Raw genomic sequence first — 19,298 nt, 5'->3', positions numbered from 1 at the left:
TTTTTTTCAACGTTTTTTATTTATTTTTGGGACAGAGAGAGACAGAGCATGAACGGGGGAGGGGCGGAGAGAGAGGGAGACACAGAATCGGAAACAGGCTCCAGGCTCCGAGCCATCAGCCCAGAGCCTGACGTGGGGCTCGAACTCACGGACCGCGAGATCGTGACCTGGCTGAAGTCGGACGCTTAACCGACTGCGCCACCCAGGCGCCCCTGTTTATTCATTTTTTGAGAGACAGACAGAGTGCCAGCAGCGGAGAGGCAGACAGAGGGAGACACAGAATCTGAAGCAGGCTCCAGGGTCTGAGCTGTCAGCACAAACTAGAACCCACGAACCTGAACCTGTGAGATCATGACTTGAGCCCAGTCGAAGTTGGATGCTTAATCGACTAAGCCACTTAAGCGCCACAGGGGCGGAGATATTTTTGATCTAGATACTTTCTCCCATTCCTCATGAATTTCTCTGTTAAGCTGTTGATTTGCATGTATATTCAACTACGTTTTTATTTGTGATTCTTTTAGGTAAGTCAGTTTCATAAAAATAAGACAAGTTATATTTACTACAGAGTCTTCATACTTAGCTAAAAGTCATGCACGAGGCAAGTGAAAAGATAAACACGAATTTCCATTAATTAACCTATCTGACTTTTGAATATATTGTATTGTTCATTTAAAGCCTGAGGTTGAAGAGCTTTGAAAACTGAAGTTTAAAAAAGGAGACGGTTGTATATTTTATAGCTTGGGTTCTACTTAATGCACGTATCTTTCTAAAAAAAACCTCACGATCTCTAAAATTATTTACCCCTTTCAAACTTATAAACTGTATGTACTTTGAAGTGTAAAGTCACACTAAGCACAAGAGCAAAAATCCTCATCTTAACGAGGCACAAAGAGGCTCAGGGAAGTTAAATAACAAGGCACAAATACTTAGCTGGTCAGGTTCAGAGCCCAGATTAGCCCTGGTCGGTCTGATTTACAAGCTTGCACCTCAAGTTCAAGGTAAAGAAAGGCTTCACTGTTCTAAACCAAAGTCCCAAATATTACATGGCCACTAGAGAGCTAATTAAGAAAAACTGTTTAAATTATTTCCATGTTCCAGAGTTCCCCACCTCTCTGGACTCAGCAGGCAGTTAAAATATGTGACCTGAGACATTTTTGTTTTCCCTTGAGAGGAAATGCACAGTTGGAAGAGAAGTTCACAAAAAATGCCTTTTCCACAAAGCAGCAATACGGCTTTTTATCTTTTAAAAAGCTCTCTTTTCACAGCTATTTGGTGGCACTTTATGCCCCCAAGTACTCATTTTAGTAATAGTTAACCCCCGTTTAGTCTATCTCACAAGCCAGATTATACATGATTTGAAATCAGGGGTCCTGTTTTTTATTTCGAACCCATCGCAGAGCCTGGCACGGGTTGGTAGGGTGTGCATCCAATCAATACTTGTTGAATGGAATCACATTGAAAAGCAGGGTGAGGTAGTGCCTTCTTCCCTCTGCCAGACTTTGGTGCGGCTATACGGGTAATTTTCTTTCTTAGAAAGCTTTAATGGGAATGAAATTATTCCTTAGTGTGCGTTTGAAAATTCCACTGAAAGCAGTTTAAAAAATTAAACATGCCCTCTTAGAGGTAGTTGGACAGATAAGAATGAAAAGTGACAGTGGCAAATCCGCATTGTTCAGCGGAGAGAGAAAGGTCAACAAAGAGTAGAAACAGAACCCTCAACCCACGCTGCATTCCTCCCCTGGAACGTTCTCTGTGCGTCTTATCATTCAAGTTCTTTAAATGCAGTTTCCTTGAAACTGACCGGATCCCTTTTGAGGGTGAGGGGAGGACAGGAGCGGAAGGGAAAGAGGTGGAGGAGGGGAAGGTCTGAGCAGAGGATTCTTCCGACAGCAGCGTCCACTCGGGGCCTTGGGGAGGCCGGGGTCACGGGGCCCTCCTTGCACCAGTGATCTACACGTCTTGCCTGCGGTTTACAACCGCTCTTTAAAAATACTTTCCCTTTGGGACTGCCCTCGGCTTCTTCCTGCCCCCCCCCCCCCCCCCCCCCCCCCCCCCCCCCCCCCCCCCCCCCCCCACAGCGGCCCCAGGCAAAGAAATGCCTCGGCTTCGCCCGCCGATCTGAGAGTAAACAGCGCACTCGGAGGAGTACAATCGACCCGAGGCCAATTCGACCCTTTCCCTTTGCCGCCCTCAAACGACCCTTGACAGCAGCCCCCGCTCACCCCTCAAATGGAAAACCCACAGACACACACACAAACAAAAACCCCAAGTCTTCCCTTCGGTTGCTACCCGCAATGACGTTTCCCCCTCGGGTCCCGCCCCTCCGGGGGCTTGGAATTTTGGGATTGGCCGAGGGGTTGCGGCTAAAAGGCCCCGATTGGGCGCCGAGGCTCTGACTGACAGCGGGGCGGCCGCCGCTCCCTCCCGCCCTCCCTGGTGTGCGAATGTGTGTGTGCGGTGTTATGCCGGACAAGAGGGAGGCGACCGCGACGGTGGTGGCTCTGTTTATTGTCCCTGTCGGTGTGTGGATGTGAGGAAGTCGGGGTGCAGCGCGGCCGACGAAGGCGGCCTTTGAGGCAGCGGCACTAGCGGCGGCGACTCCCGCAACCCCAGCGGCCGGCCTTCGCGGAGTGTGAGGAAGGACAAGGCGCCTTTGCGTCCCCGCCACGTCTGGACGCCCCGGGCTCCCCGGCTGCGCTCGCCGCGCGCACCTCCCGGCCTCGGCCCGGCTTGCTGCGGCGCCCGCGGGCGGGCGGGCGGGCGGGCGAGGAGGAAGCGCCGCGGCTCTGTCGCCGCCGGCCTCCTGCTTCCTCCTCCTCCACCTCTTCCTCAGCGGCGGCCCTAGGCCCGGGCGACGCGGCCGCCGCGCCTCGAGTTTGAGGGCGCCGGGCGGCGCGGCCTCCTCGGCGGGCTCGGCCGGGCGTCCGCCCCGGGTCTCGACGATGGGGCGCGGGGGGCGGCGCCGCTAGGAACACGACGAGCGGAGCGGTCGGTGCGGAGCAGCGGGGGCCGGCGGCCCGCAGGGAAGCGGGAGCGGCGGCCGCGGCCTCGGGGCCTGTGAGCGGAGGCACCCGCCATGGCCAAGGCGGGCGGCGGCGGCGGCGCGGGAGCCGGCGGCAACGGGGCACTGACCTGGGTGGTGAGTGGCGGGCGACGGAGGGCGGGGGTCCTGGCCGCGGCATTGTTCCCGGCCCGCGGCGGGGGAGGAATTCCGCCGGGCGGACCGGGGGTGGGGAGGAAGGGAAAAGAGAGGGAAATCCGGCGCCCCGGACGGGCGCCCCGTCGGGGCTTCTGCCAGCAGAACCCCCCGCTCCCCGCCCCTTTTCTTTCTTTACCTCTATGGAGGCTCCGCTGCTGGGGCTTACGTGCGCTTAAACTTAGGGGGACAGACCATGAATCTGATAGGCAGCCCTCGCTTCATCTTTTTTTCCTCTTTCTCAAGACTCTTCCAGGTCAGTCAGGCATGAGATGATGGGTGTCTCTGTGGGTCAGCACTTTTATTAAACGTGGTTTGAGAAAATCCCGGAGAAAGGGGTGTGTGTGTGTGTGTGTCCGTCCTGGAAATGCAAATGCAACCATTTCTGATTCTCTGACCTCTCAGAGAAGAATGGGTTTGGTGGGGAATTCGTCTAAGGGAATTTACACTTGAGTTCAGAGTCTTCGTTCGATTGAAAGCGCATTCCGAATGGCTGTTTCCGCAGCAGCTAATATGCTGTAGGTCGTCCATCTGTCCGGGTGGGATTATTAAAAGAAGCGTTCACCTGCGTCAGCGTCGCAGGTGAAGCGGGGTGGGGGCCGAGTGCGGGAGAGGTGACCGAAGTGCTTAGCCCCGGAATTAAAGGATTTCGGCGCTCCGTTCCCGCTGGGAAGTAGTAGAGGAGGGAAGACCCAGAGAGATCCGATTCCCACGGCAGATCGATAATTCACCAGCATTTCACTTGCTCAGCATAGAGTTCAGAGCAGGGTCATTTCCTACACAAAAAAAGCGCAGCTCAGCCAACTGACTTGGTTTCCAGGAGAAACATTTAAAAAGCGTTACATTTTACAGGGACTTTCGATGCATTTTCCCTTTTTCAAAACACCCAAGGAAACTTTCATATTGGCATTTTTACTACCACTGCTTCATTTTCTCTTCACTTGGGCCAGGTTGAGGGGAGTTGAGTAGCAGTTCTGTGTTGGAAAGTATTCCTTGTAAAAAAAAAAAAAAAAAAAGTATGTTACTGGTAGCAGAAAAACATTTTAACCACTTATGTTTGGGTGCCAGGGTGCTTTGCAAAGTGACTTGCCAGGCTTTTATTGTTGAGTTTTCCGAATTTTGTATGCTGCTCCAATAATGTAGTATGGTGAACAGATCAGAGCCGGGATAGATAACATGTGAGGTTATAAATTATTGGTCCGTGCGGTCCATTCTCGGAGGAGGGGAGAATGCATAAATGCAAAACAATGATTTTTACAAATGGATGGCCCTTACCCCTGTTACTAAAATCAAACAACTTCTGAAAATTGAGTTAGCCAGATGGTTCTCATTCACTATTTGGAAGTGTCCAGGCCTGATTTGTGTTCCTGAGGACTTCTGATTCTGTAATGGTAAACATTTTGCTCCAAGATTGAATTGGTTGGCATTTGACATTTGATAGCGATATTTAATTTACTGGTATTTAACTTTGTAGATAACTAATCAAAAAAATGACTGCTTTTTCTGTCAAGCTCAATAGGAAACTTATTTACATAAAAAATTTCATGAAACTTAGAGGGTCTCATTCAGTATCAGAAAATTCATTTGATAATTTTGATTTATTAAAGGTTTTTTTTTTCCATACAAAACTAATACAGTAAAAGTCACTTAATCTTATAGATTGTATCCTCTTGTTGGATTAGAAGTTTATTGAAACGCTAATCACTCCGGAAGTCCGCTTTAAGATTTGATGCTTGCTTTAAATTTGTCAGGTTATATGACCACCTTTATGTCCATAATCAACATCATTGATCATAGACTAATTTTATGGGAGGCAATATAGTGAGGTGGTTATGAGGATGGATTTTGATGTCAAGTTGATGTAGATTCAGATCCTTTCTCCAACACATACTCCAAAAGGGACCTATCCTTTCTATGTCTGTTTTCTCATCTATAAAATAAGGTTTCATTGAGAATTAAATGAGATAAACATAGGTAGCCAGTTCTGGGTTTAATAAATGGTTTTTGTTGTTGGTGGTGAAGTTCAAGAAATGTACACTCAGAATAATGAAGTTGCTTTTACATGAAATGCTTTTGAACCCGGGTGAAAGAAAATTATTCCTTTGAAAGAATTCAGGGATTTGTTTCAGTGGTCATCTATTTCTGAAGAGGGGTAACTTTGCCTGCTGTATTGAAACTGGTGTTATGTTGCCACCTGCTTGTGGGTAACAGGAAGAAATAAAAATGGAATTAGTCCCTGATAGCGTTCTTTTGGGAGGGGGATGGGTAATGCCATGTGTTGCTGGTATTAACTTCTATTGGGATGCTTGCCAGCATGTAGTATTAACATTGTCATTGCATGAAAGTTTACATTTTTTATAGGTATCTCTCATGACATATATTTTTAAATGTTTATTATTTTGAGAGACAGAGAGCGTGAGAGCAGGGAAGGGGCAGAGAGGGGCGGGAGGTGTGGGGGAGCGTGGGGGAGAATCCCAAGCAGGTTCTGTTCTGCACTGTCTGCACGGAGCCCGATTTGGGGCTCGATTTCCCAAACCATGAGTTCATGACCTGAGCCAAAATCAAGAGTCAGAAGCTCAACCGACTGACCCACGCAGGCGCGCCCTGAAAGTTTACATTTCAGTACCTGAAACCACAAAGCAGGGTGGTTTAAGACTGACATTAACTTCTCCTTATGATACTGTATTTGGTTTGTGCTTGATTTATAGCATTTTAAGCTAATTTTTTGAAATTAAAAAAAGTGAAAAATATAGTAGAACTATTTTGAGTTAACACTGACAACAGCTCTGAAGGCTTCCTGAACTAAGAAAAGTTTCTTGAATTAACCTTTAGTTTGTAAAGCTTTGATTAGTAGACCCTCTAGTCAATTTCGTTTTGTTATTTATCATTTGTAAGTGGTTGTAAAAACTTTTGTGGAAACATTAGAATATAGTTAATTACCATATGAATATTGATCTTTTTTTTTCCTAGCAGTACTCTAATTTGGTAGATTAAAAGATATTATAATTAAAATATTAGCATATAAAAAAGTGGTGCCCAGAATAATATAAGAAGCCTTCTTCTATTTACCAAGTTTCAACGATTACCAACTCCAGGTTACCCAGTTGGCCCCTTTTCATTATTTCGAAGTAGAGCAAATCCTAGAATTATGTCACTTCATCTGTAAATATTTCAGTATTTGTCTCTAAAACATAAGTTTCTTTAAAAAATATATAAAACCACAACTAACATAGTGTTTTAAAAAGTAAAATTCAATGAGGAGTGCCTGGGTGGCTCAGTCAGTTAAGCATTGCATCCGACTTCGGCTCAGGTCACGATCTCACAGATCGTGAGTGGGGTGAGTGGAGCCCCACGTCCGGCTCTGCTGGCAGTTCAGAGCCTGGAGCCTGTTTTGGATTCTGTCTCCCTTTTTGCCCGCCCCCTCTCGTACTCTTATCTTTCAAAAATAAGTATTTAAAATTTTTAGAAAAGTAAAATTCAGTGAGAGACAAGGAATACTTTTTTTGTTTACTGTGAATATTTCTAATTCAGAAAACATGATTGTATTTTCAAATATTATTTAAAGATTTGTATTGAGAACCTTGCTTTAGGGGCACCTGGGTGGCTTAGTCGGTTGAGTGTCCATCTCTTGATTTCGGCTCAGGTCCTGATCTCAAAGTTCATGAGTTCAGGCCCCATGTTGGGCTCTGCACTGACAGTGTGGAGCTTGCTTGGGATTCTCTCTCTCTCTCTGCTCTCACTCTCTCTGTCTCTCAAAATAATAAACATTTAAAAATATATGTCATGAGAGATACCTATAAAAAATGTAAACTTTCATGCAATGACAATGTTAATACTACATGCTGGCAAGCATCCCAATAGAAGTTAATACCAGCAACACATGGCATTACCCATCCCCCTCCCAAAAGAAGGCTCTTGACCGGTCTAAATCTTTTTTTTTTTTTTTTTTTTTTTTATTTATTTTTGGGACAGAGAGAGACAGAGCATGAACGGGGGAGGGGCAGAGAGAGAGGGAGACACAGAATCGGAAACAGGCTCCAAGCTCCGAGCCATCAGCCCAGAGCCTGACGCGGGGCTCGAACTCACGGATGGCGAGATCGTGACCTGGCTGAAGTCGGACGCTTAACCGACTGCGCCACCCAGGCGCCCCATAAATCTTAATTACTCTTCAAGACTAGCTCACAGTCTCACCAGACTCTTATCCTCCAGTTTACACTCATCCTTTCCTGTTACTCTTATGGGAAAAAAAAAAAAAAAAAAAAAAAAAAAAAAGTATTTTTATATAACTTTCACACATAATTTTGCCTTTAACAATTAAGTTATAAACTCCCTAAAATCAGAGACCATGTGTTGTACTTATTTGTATCCTTTATAGTGTTCAGCAAAAAGCTGAATTCATAATCCAACCTCAGTTATTTTTTTTATTAAAAAAAATTTTTTTTAACATTTATTATTGAGAGACAGAGAGACACAGCATGAGCAGGGAAGGGGCAGAGAGAGGAGGAGACACAATGCGAAGCAGGCTTCAGGCTCTGAGCTGTCAGCACAGAGCCCGATGAGGGGCTCAGACTCACAAACTGCGAGATCATGACCTGAGCTGAAGTGGGACTCTCAACAGACTGAGCCACCCAGGTGCCCCTAACCTCAGTTATTCTTAACAAATGGGGTAACTGACATACAACTTCCTCAAAAGTCTATCATTGGTAAGACAAGTGGTCAGGTAGCGATGTTAGATACATTGTCGAGTAACATAAAGCAGCACTTAGAAAATGTTATAATTGGTGCTAACTTTTCTGAATGGAGGTGAGTGTTTACCTGTAGTTTTAGATCTGTTCATTATTTCAGTGCCAGTAGTTGTATTTTACTAAGTACAGCTTTTAAAAACTAAGCCTCTTTTATAGTTTTTAAAAATAGGGCCCCCGTTAGAGAAAAGGTATGATGAGTTCATTATTTTCATTTGCAGAGAAAGAAATGGGGGTGGGGCTGGTTAGAGAATTAGGTAACAAACTATTAATCACCTGACTAAGGCAGAAGTGGGATTGAAACCAGGTTTATCTTTGTAACCATGATTTAATACAACCTCCCACTTTAAAAACATTAAAAACCAAAAAGCCTCATCTTTTATATCCTGATGTAACAGGATTAAAAAGTCTTCTGGGGTATACTTGTATCTCTTTCTACTAACCTTTCGTTTACTTTCACACAAAAAGCTAGGGAATATGTTTCCTTTTTAGGGTATATGTATCTTGTGTAACAATGCTTTTTAAGAGAATGGGCTGTGAAATCAGATCACATAGTTTCATAATTCACCTTCTTCAAGTACTAGTTTATTAGCTTTGGGAAAACACTTCTTCAGACTTCCATTTCCTCATCTATAGAAGGAGAATTATGATAAGGGTGTCTGTCTACTTTGTGGAGCTCTTTGAGGACTGATTGAGATTATCCATATATTCACATAATGCTGCCACATAATCTCTCAGATGTGTACACATGCATGCGTCTTTTTTTTCTTCAAGTCTATTGAAAAGAATTTTCATGTCTTTTGTCTCAGAGAAAGTATTCTTTTTTTTTTAATATTGTGAAATAACAATAAGTCAGCATTCATCACCACACAGTTACAATTTTTTTTCTTTTGATTGGGATTTTTAAGATCAACTCTCTTAGCAACTTTTAAATATACAGTGCAGTATGATTAACTGTAGTCACATTGTTTTACATTACATTCCCAGGACTTCCTTATTTTATAACTGGAAGTTTGTACCTATAGGTCACCTTCTGCCATGTTGTTCCCTTCACCCTCCATATTCAGGGTTTTTGTTTTGCTTTGTTTTTAGATTCCAAATATAAGTAAGATCATACAGTATTTGTCTTTCTTTCTTTGATTTATTTCATTTAGCGTAATGCCTTCAAGGTTCATTCATGCCACAAATGGCAAAAGTTCCTTCTTTTTTTATGGATGGATGATATTCCTCTGTGTGTGTGTGTGTGTGTGTGTGTGTGTGTGTGTATGTATGTGCGTATGTACCACATTTTCTTTATCCATTTATCAATGGACGCTTAGGTGGCTCGTGTGTCTTGGCTATTGTAAATAATGCTGCAGTGAAAATGGGGGTGCATATATCTTTCCAAGTTAGTATTTTTGTTTTCTTCAGATAAATGCCCAGAAGTGGAATTGCTGGATTCTATGGTAATTTTATTTCTAATTTTTAAAAATAATAATATTTTTAAATAATATTTTTATTTAATATTTTATTAAATATTATTTAAAATAATTATTATTTTTCATGTTTATCTATTTTTGGGAGAGAGCACAAGTGGGGGAGGGGCACAGAGAGAGGAGACAGAATCCAGAGCAGGCTCCCCACTGCTAGTGCAAAGCCTGACAGGGGGCTCGAACTCACGAACTATGAGATCATGACCTGAGCTGAAGTCAACCAACTGAGCCACCCAGGTGCCCCCTATTTGTAATTTTTTTTGGGAAACTTCATGCTGTTTTCCATGGTGGCTGCACCGATTTACATTCCTGCCGACAGTGCACTAAGGTTCCCTTTTCTCCACATCCTTGCTAACACTCCTTATTTCTTGTCTTTTTGATAATAGCCCTCCTGATAGGTGTGAGGTGGTATCTTATTGTGGTATTTATTTATTTATTTATTTATTATTGTGGTTTTGATTTGCATTTCCCTAATAATTAGTGATGTTGCATGTTTTTTCATGTGTGTATTGGCCATCTATGTCTTTTTTGGAAAAATGTTTATTCAGGAAATCTGCCCATTTTTTTTTTTTTTGTTGGATTTTTTCTTGCTATTGAGTTGTATGAGTTCTTTATATAGTTTGGATATTAACCCCTTATCAGATTTATCATGTTTGGTAGGTTGCCTTTTTATTTTTTATGGTTTCCTTTGCTGTGCAGAAGCTTTTTTTTTTAAGTTTATTTCTGTATTTTGAGAGAGAGTGTGCGTGAGTGTGAATGGGGGAGGGGCAGAAAGAGAGAGAGAGTGTGAATCTGAAGCAGGCTGCATGCTCTCTTGAACTCACAAACTGAGATCATGACCTGAGCTGAAACCAGGAGTTGGACACGGAATGGGCCACTCAGGTGCCCCTGTGCAGAAGCTTTTTAGTGTGATGTAGTCTCGCTTATTTTTTGCTTTTGTTGCCTCTGCTTTTGGTGTCCATTAAAAAAATCATTGTCAAGACCCACATCAGGGAGCTTACATTGAAGTCTTTAATTCATTTTGAGTTCATTTTTGTGTATGGTATAAGATGGGGCTCCCATTCATTCATGCATGTGGCTGTCCAGTTTTCCCAGCACCATTTATTTATTGAAGAGACAATCCTTTCTTCCTTGTATATTATTCGCTCTTTTATTGTAAATTAATTGACCATGTATGTGTGGGTGTATTTCTGGGCTCTCTATGCTGTTCATTGATCTTTGTGTCTGTTTTTATGCCAATACCATACTGTTTTGATTATCATGGCTTTTAATATAGTTTGAAACTGTGGTGAGTGGGATGCCTCTAGGTCTTTTCTTCTTACTCAAGATTGCTTTGGCTATCCAGAGCCTTATGTGGTTCCATACACGTTTTAGGATTGTTTGTTCTGTTTCTCTGAAAAATGCTGTTGGAATTTTGATAGGGATTGCATTGAATCTGTAGACTGCTTTGTGTAGTATGGACTTTTTAAGAATATTCTATAAGCATAGAATATCTTTCCATTTTTTTGTGTCTTCAGTTTCTCTATCAATGTCTTAGTTTTCAGCGAATGGGTCTTTCACCTTTCTGGTTAAATTTATTCCGAAGTATTCTTTTTTTTTTTTTTTTTCAACTTTTTTTTTTTTTTTTTTTTTTATTTATTGTTGGGACAGAGAGAGACGAGCATGAACGGGGGAGGGGCAGAGAGAGAGGGAGACACAGAATCGGAAACAGGCTCCGAGCCATCAGCCCAGAGCCTGACGCGGGGCTCGAACTCACGGACTGCGAGATCGTGACCTGGCTGAAGTCGGACGCTTAACCGACTGCGCCACCCAGGCGCCCCCCGAAGTATTCTTTTTGATTCAGTTGTAAATGGGATTGTTAATTCCTCTTTCTGATAGTTTGTCATTGTACAGAAACACAAGAGAGTTATATATATTGATTTTGTATCCTTCATCTTTCCTGAATTTGTTAATTTTAATAGTTTTTTGGTGGAGTCCTTAGATTTTTCTATATATATCGTCTGCAGATAGTGACAGTTTTACTTCTTCCTTTCCAATTTGGATGCCTTTTAGAGAAAGTGTATTTTTTATTTTCACAGTGGACATTTAAACATTCCTTATGATCTTAAGTATCCCTCACCTTCCATCTCTTTCCTTGTCCCTGGTTTGGGAGGGCATCTCTTGAGCATAGATGGAAGACAAAGTGTTGGTTTTTGTTGTAGCATGGCCCTCTCTGTTACATAGGTGAAATATGAGTGAAAGGAACATCAAAGCGTGGCAGTCTTGAGGGAGAAAGGAAGGGGAGGAGATGTAACAAAAGGGTAATGTGAAGTCTAAGGGGGTCATTTATAGAAGACAGGAGAAAAGGCTTGTTGCCAAGGTTTTGCTAGCACCACTCTTGTTGGCTTGGTGATGGTGAGATTTTTTGTGCCGATTATGTGAATGACTGGCTCAGTTCCTTTTTAGCACCAACTGGCAAACCATCTCCTCTCCCCTCCTTGGCAGCAATTCATTCTCTCACAGAAAAACAGGAACTGTGGGTGATTGCCCCAAATTGCTATATCTCACATGACAGCTCTGGAACTGTGCATGGAACAGTCTTTTTTTTTTTTTCTTAAACAGAATGATCTTGGTACATACTCATTCTGAAATAAAAAATTTGTTTTATTGGAATGTTTTTCTTTCTCTTCTGGTGGTTGAGAAGTATTCTTGATAAAGGTTGAATCTTGGATAAGTGTTATATCTATATTCTTTCACTAGGAGTTAGCAATATTGCAAAAGTGCTATACAATAATATTTTAATATCAATTACATGAATTATTTTGATGTTTTTGTTATAATTTAAAAATCCCCAACAATGCATTAATTTGGCAGCCAGCTTTTGAACTTCAGAAAAAGTCGTTTATGGCATCATGTGTAAACCACAAAGAGAATTAAAACGTTTTTAGATATGTGAAGGATATTTTCAGATGGGGTTATTTTACATTTTCATTGACTTTAGTTTTATGTGGAAATCAAAATGTTGCTCTGATTTCTTATATTCCATTATAACTAGATGCTGGATTTATTACTATAAATAGCTCGGTATTTTGTCCACATAAACAAATTTAGACAGTAAAATAAATTACAAATAAACTTAAATTGTAAGTTTTCACTTTTATCAAACCTTAAAATTTATTTAGAATGTTTTTGGTAATTGATTATTTTTACAGGCATATTGTGAATTTTTATTTAATGTGGAGTACTTAGTGCAATCACGATAGTACAAGGTATTTTACTACTATGAACATATAAGAATAAGAAAAGTTTAAATCATCATTTTTGAATCAAAAAACCCCCTTTTCAGTGTTTCAAATGAGCATAATTCAAAAACTTAAAGCAAATTAAGAAGATAGCGAAACAAGGACTTGAAAAGCAAAAGATGAATACAACAGCAACCACAACAAAAATTTAAAAATCAAACCTCTTTGCTAACATTTACCTGTCTCAGTTAAACAGGAGGATGAGGGGATTATTGCAACTCAATAAGGATTTTTCAGCTTCTCAAATAGTGCTAATCACACAAGAGATTCACTGGGAAAACTTGTAGATTTACAGGTAAACCACGTAAGTTGTGAATGAAAACCCAAACATACTGACATTAATGTGGGAAGTTTAACACCTCTCTTCCCCAAATGAAACGAGCATAATTCTTTTAGCCTACAAGTGTCAAATATATATCAGTCTTCTTTATCATTTGTGGGATTGAGTGTTTTTATAAATGTGTAGATATGGGTTTGCTGGTCTGTTTCTGTTTAAGCTAGTTTCGTGATCTCTTCTGAATATCGTCAGTAATAGTGTTAAAACTGAAGAACTACTTGGTGATTTCTTTCTTTCCTTTTCTTTTCTTTCTCTCTTAGCTAGAGATAGTGGTAATAACAGCTGGAGGGAAGATGATCAATAGATTTTTCTCATTTTACTTAGTTCTCAGGCCCAAGATGTTTGTACTTATACCTGTTCTAGGGATGGGATCATCCCATTGTGGTGGGGGGGAGGAGCGAGCAGTTGCTGTCTGTCCCGTCACCCCCAGATTTTGATTTTTAGTGACATGGACATTATTTAGGGGACAACTTTCTGCTAATAAACAGGACATTATTCCAGGTTTCTGTCAGAAAAACTTATAGACCTCTCAGGAGAGAACCTTCTCTTTCTGTTTGCTGTTAGTGAGCCAGCCATTTGTTGAGAATGGGAAAGTAAAAGACAAATCTGACCACAGTGTTAATTTCTATTTTCTATGCCAAGGCTGCCAATCTTATTTATTTTGGTTTTACTTTTTGCCTAGATTCTAGTGAGAAAGTTGGGAGTGTGGAAGTAATAGGTAGGTATTAACAGTGTCGCTAGAAAAAAGAAACCTTCAGTTTTATTCTAGCTTATTTACATTTTCACATACATGGGTTAATAAACTTTAAAAATACTTCTATTCATGTTCATTGTAGAAAACTAGAAAATGTGTATCAGAAAAAAAAATGAAAGGGGCACCTGGGTGGCTCAGGTCGGTTGAGCATCTGACTTCGGCTCAGGTCATGATCTCTTGGTCAGTGAGTTCAAGGCCCACATTGGGCTCTGTGCTGATAGCTCAGAGCCTGGAGCCTGCTTCGGATGCTGTGTCTCCCTCTCTTTCTGCCCCTCCCCACTCAAGCTCTGTTTCTCTTGCTGTCAAAAATAAATAAACATAAAACATTAAAAAAAAAAGAAAACTTATTTTTACTTTTCACAGATGATTTTGAATGATATTCTGTTGAGTGTATTTTATATTTTTTCCTATGCGTGTATAATGAGTAATTTTTTTTCTGATGATAATGGGCTCATATTTTTTATATACCTTTATAATTTTGTTCACTAAACAGTGTAGTTTTAATAAGCTACCCATTTAAAAATACTTGATTACTATCATTTTCACATAAAAGTTAAAGCAATAGAGTTTATATAGTCAAAACAAAGAATTTTTGGTAAAGTTAACTAAAAATATTGACTCAATGAAATACTTAGGTTTAAAGTTTTAAATGCAAGTTTTAGAAATTGAGAGTTAATATTGAATTGTCGACAGATCTCAAAACACTTGTTTTATTATATTCTATAAATAATATGTGTTCTTTAAGGCCTTTCAATACTTAAATTTTTTTTTTAATGTTTATTTTTGAGAGAGAGAGGCAGACAGAGCATGAGCAGGGGAGGGGCAGAGAGAGAGGGAGGGTGTGTGTGTGTGTGTGTGTGTGTGTGTGTGTGTGTGTGTGTGTATGAGCGTGTGAGTGGGGGTGGGGCAGAGAGAGAGAGGGAGGGTGTCTGTGTGTGTGTATGAGCGTGTGAATGGGGGTGGGGCAGAGAGAGAGAGGGAGGGTGTGTGTGTGGTGTGTGTGTATGAGTATGTGAGTGGGGGTGGGGCAGAGAGAGAGAAAGGGAGGGAGGGAGAAAGAAAGAATCCCAAGCAAGCAGGCTTCACACTGTCAGCGCAGAGCCTGATGTGGGGCTTGAACCCACAAACCGTGAGATCGTGACCTGAGCCAAAATCAGGAGTTGGACACTTAGCTGACTGAGCCACACAGGCACTTGTCAACTTATTTTCTAACATTTATATATTATTCTGAGAGAAAATTACAGGTAGTATTTTAACAAAGCCAACTATGTTTCACTTGTTCTCTCATTTTTGAGACATTATCCTATCAAGAATGACAACTTTTGAACTTGATAGGGATCTGTTAGGTGCAAGCAAACATTCCTTATTGTCTCGTAATCCACTTGGGAGGAAGAAGGGATATGGGAAAAGTTGTTAATTCTTAAAGGAGTGCTGAAGGGCTTTACCCTTGTTTTACATACTTGTGTGTGCGCGCCCTTTTAGTTCAGTGTAACTGGTCAGGGCTAAATGTGGAAGCCCAAATTAGGTAGACCTGTCTTTGGTTTAGTCAAATCAAAGATGTTTTCTTTGTTGTGGGATTTGGAGTAGTAGCCTGGGATTAGAAAGCCTTTACTTGCATGGTTATTATAAGTTCCTAACCTTTATGCCAATGATTGCAAATAGTTCTAAGTTAATGCTCACTTTTATTCCATAGCATTTATTGCCTTTAAACACTTTCTAAAAGAGTGTGATCTTAGTCCTTACTATTCTGAGGACCCATTATAAAAAATCAATTCTGTTTTTACCTTTAGATTTGTTTCTATAAATTAATGAGCTATCTCATGAGAAGCCAGGATTAGAAATTTGGAGACTGTCTGGTATTTTTAAAATATAATTCATACTTCTCGCCAGTTCATCATCTAACTCTTGATAGAAATAGAATGTGAAGACTTTATGAAACAATTATTTTCTTTTATCCAAAGCTGTTGTTAATTGAGCAGTGTAATGTATAAATGAAAGAATGTATAAGAATATAGTTTAAAATACAGAAAATGAGTTATTTATAATACTTTATTTTGAAATATTATTAAGTATCTTTTATGTTAAATTTATGGCACTGGAAGATTTTAATTAATGTGTGAATTTCCATAGAGTTTGTATGTTACAATTCTTGTCCTGGTTTAGACTGCTCAGAGGTTCTGCATTTGATTTTTAAACATAAATTTCAAGACTATGTAATGACCTTTTTTCAAATGTTAACTTTAAAGATAATGGTATGTATGGATGGTATGTATTCAGGTCCTATATGTAGGACCTGAATTGAAGTGACTTGTTCAAATGCATAAAAACAAAACAAAACAAAACCTCTTTTGTTGTTTGTCTTCTGACCGCTTCATTTCTACTAAATTCAAAGACCTGTGAAGATATCTCAATTTTCATTGTGTCTTATATGTGAATTATTTTTTGGTTGTAAAAAAATATGTCAGCATAACACCTTTCTTTTAGTGAGATGTCTTATTTGTCAACATTAGGGAATTCCAGAAGAAGCGTGTGTTCTCTGCTGCTATTAAGAAGACAGGGAAATCTCTAGACCTCGGGAATTGGATTAGGGATCCTTATGTACTGTAGGAATGGTTAGGATTAAGATCACCAACCTCTGTCTCTTTGGAATTGGCATAGAAACTAGAATCATGGGATGCCTCAGTAATGAGGTACCTAGCACTGATATGTAAGGAATTATTGGCATGACCTCTAAAAAGTGTGAAATTTGAGATTTCATAAACCATGCTTAGTATTTTCAGCAATATCAGTGCATATTAATTAACTACATAGGTTACTGTTTTGTGTAGGTTACTTTTGCCTACTCTTGACTATAATTTTCAGTAGCTTAATGGCAAGGCGTTGGTATGTGGAAGACTTGGGGACTCCTGCAGCTAGTCAGATTTAGTCATTGTGAACCTATAACCTGACCAGAACTCCCGTTCCTTCGAAAGTTTTTGAGGACTGTAAGAATTATCTTGAAAACTTAGAGAATTGGGAAATATTTATATTTGTGGATTATATAGGTGTAGGCATGTGACTTTACCTACTTTTTGGGCTAAGTCAAAACTGCAGTTTTACACTGTACTAAAAAGAACTGGACTGTCAGGAAATAGACCTGTGTTCTCTTAAAGGCTTAAAAATCAGTGAGCCTGAGAGATAATATGATAATTAAAAAGAAAGCCTATGTCTTGTGTCCATATACATTTTAGTTTACCCCTTGGTAGGTTATTTAAATTTGATTTTTTGGTTAATTTTAGACTCTTTTTGATCAGAACAATGCTGCAAAAAAAGAAGAGTCAGAAACTGCAAACAAAAATGATTCTTCAAAGAAGTTGTCTGTTGAGAGAGTGTATCAGAAAAAGACACAACTTGAACATATTCTCCTTCGTCCTGATACGTATATTGGGTCAGTGGAGCCATTGACACAGGTAATTATTTGTTAGATTTTGAGATTAGGAGATGTATATCTGTTCTACTTAATAAAATTTTTGTGATTATATGCTTAGTACATAATTTCATGTCTTTGTGGTCATATGTAAAGTAGAGAGAGAGATTTAAGGTAGGTAGAAATGTCTTCATTTCCTGCTGAAGATAAAAAAACTAGGAGATAAAAACTATTAGAGGTCAGGAGTATAGAGTAAAATGGTAGCGTGTGAACCTTTTAAAAATTCTTAAGTTTATGCTGTGGTTTGCTTCAAATTGTAGAGTTTATATATATATATACACTAATGACCCTTTGATGCTTACTATGAACTTGGCTTGCACATATTATCTTATCTGATTCTAACAATTTTGGGATGTAGGTACTGTTACCCCCTTTTTATAGACAAGGAAACTGAAGTTTAAATAAATGTAAATAACTTGCTCAGATCTCTCAGCCAATAAGAGCTGGGATTCAAAGCTAAGTCTCTGACTCTGAAGTCATGCTGTATTCATATTATTTTAATCTGTGCTCTTTATAGAAAAATCTAAAACATGAAGTAAAATATGTATATATTTTTGTGTTTTTTTCCTATTTTACTTAAATATTGTTTCTAAGAATTCTTGGTGCCTTATATTAATAAACTGACTTTATGTGTAAGAATACAGACTCAATACAAAATGAATAATTTATCCATTTTGAAACTTTTGAAATTGGATATGAATGTCGTGAAGATGATTGGAACTGAAGTAGTGTGTTTTTACTTTGAAAGTCTAAGTATTAACAGAGGAAATGACAGATGTGGGTTTATACTATGTAAAATTGATGTTAAATGCTTTTTTACCCAATAATTCCTTTTGAATTTTTCTCGTAATGCAGCTAATGTGGGTATATGATGAAGATGTAGGAATGAATTGCAGAGAGGTTACCTTTGTGCCAGGTTTATACAAGATCTTTGATGAAATTTTGGGTGAGTACTTGCTTAAGATTTAATGCATTTGTGTCCATTGATGTGTATATATATACATCAATATGTAAATAAAGCTAGACTTACAGTATAAATTTTATTTAAAAAAAATTTTTTTTTAATTTTTTTAACATTTTTAATTTATTTTTGAGACAGAGAGAGACAGAGCATGAATGGGGGAGGGGCAGAGAGAGAGGGAGACACAGAATTGGAAGCAGGCTCCAGGCTCTGAGCCATCAGCCCAGAGCCCGACGCGGGGCTCGAACTCACAGACTGTGAGATCGTGACCTGAGCCGAAGTCGGACGCTTAACCGACTGAGCCACCCAGGCGCTCCTACAGTATAAATTTTAAAGGCATATCTTGGGCTTATGTGCTGAATATAATGTTCTTCAGAAAATTTATGTCACTTGCTGTAATATTTTCATATTTGTGCACATACCTTTGAATTTATTTATAAAATGAATTTGTTGTATTTGATCAGTAATCCAAAGTTGGTTTGTATCTTGTATGTGTAGTCATTGCAGGTTGTGTGTGCATCCCTTTTACCTAGGGGGGCATGTTAAAAATATAGATTACAGGACCTGATCCTTGAAGATTTAGTGAGTTTGCAGTGAGACATGTAAAATTGTGGTTTTTACCAACAGATCAGTCATTTCTGTTGGGCAGAAGCAATCATTGTTCTGAATGATCTCTGTTTTTTTTTCCAAATCATAGGATTAATTAAATCAATGAAATGTGGATGCTCATTTGATTGCTAGGGAATGCTTGCACGTTGGAAATATTTTTAGTCAAGGACTTTCTAGAGCCTCTGGGCTCTGCTACCTCATCAGCCACTTGAGATTTCCTCGACAGCTGGGTTATGTGGGTCTCTCTGAGCTTCCTCCAGCTTTCCTCCTTTGGGGAAAGAGTAGGGGAGTAAACCTGATTACTTGCATTTTATACCTTTCACTCTTGCTTCCCAGCTATCCACTCACTTTTACTTTTATGTTACATAGTGTTTACCAGGAACATAGTCGTTCTGTGACTGAAGTTAAATTTGACAGCTAGCTTGCGTTCAAATTTGTGTAGTCATGTGTCTAACCACAGCAGTGATTAATATATGAAAA

The 19,298-nt window shown here is 39.9% G+C and overlaps 1 protein-coding gene across 2 annotated transcripts in view; it reads left to right on the top strand.

The window, feature by feature from the left end:
- Nucleotides 1-2,412: 2,412 nt before the first annotated feature.
- TOP2B (DNA topoisomerase II beta) overlaps nucleotides 2,413-19,298 on the top strand; it is a 65,279-nt gene continuing 48,393 nt past the window's right edge. The window contains exons 1-3 of one of the 2 annotated variants that reach the window (XM_049628895.1): nucleotides 2,413-3,139; nucleotides 17,076-17,231; nucleotides 18,104-18,194. In XM_049628895.1, the coding sequence (XP_049484852.1) occupies nucleotides 3,077-3,139; nucleotides 17,076-17,231; nucleotides 18,104-18,194 (310 nt within the window). In that variant the 5' untranslated portion in view covers nucleotides 2,413-3,076. Of the gene's footprint in view, nucleotides 3,140-17,060; nucleotides 17,232-18,103; nucleotides 18,195-19,298 lie in introns of both variants that reach the window. The other variant, XM_049628894.1, reaches the window with a different exon arrangement.

This window comes from Panthera uncia, chromosome C2 (genome assembly GCF_023721935.1).
Source record: "Panthera uncia isolate 11264 chromosome C2, Puncia_PCG_1.0, whole genome shotgun sequence".
Lineage (NCBI taxonomy): Eukaryota > Metazoa > Chordata > Mammalia > Carnivora > Felidae > Panthera > Panthera uncia.
Note: the sequence above shows the minus strand (reverse complement) of the source record. Positions and strands in the feature narration are given on the sequence as shown.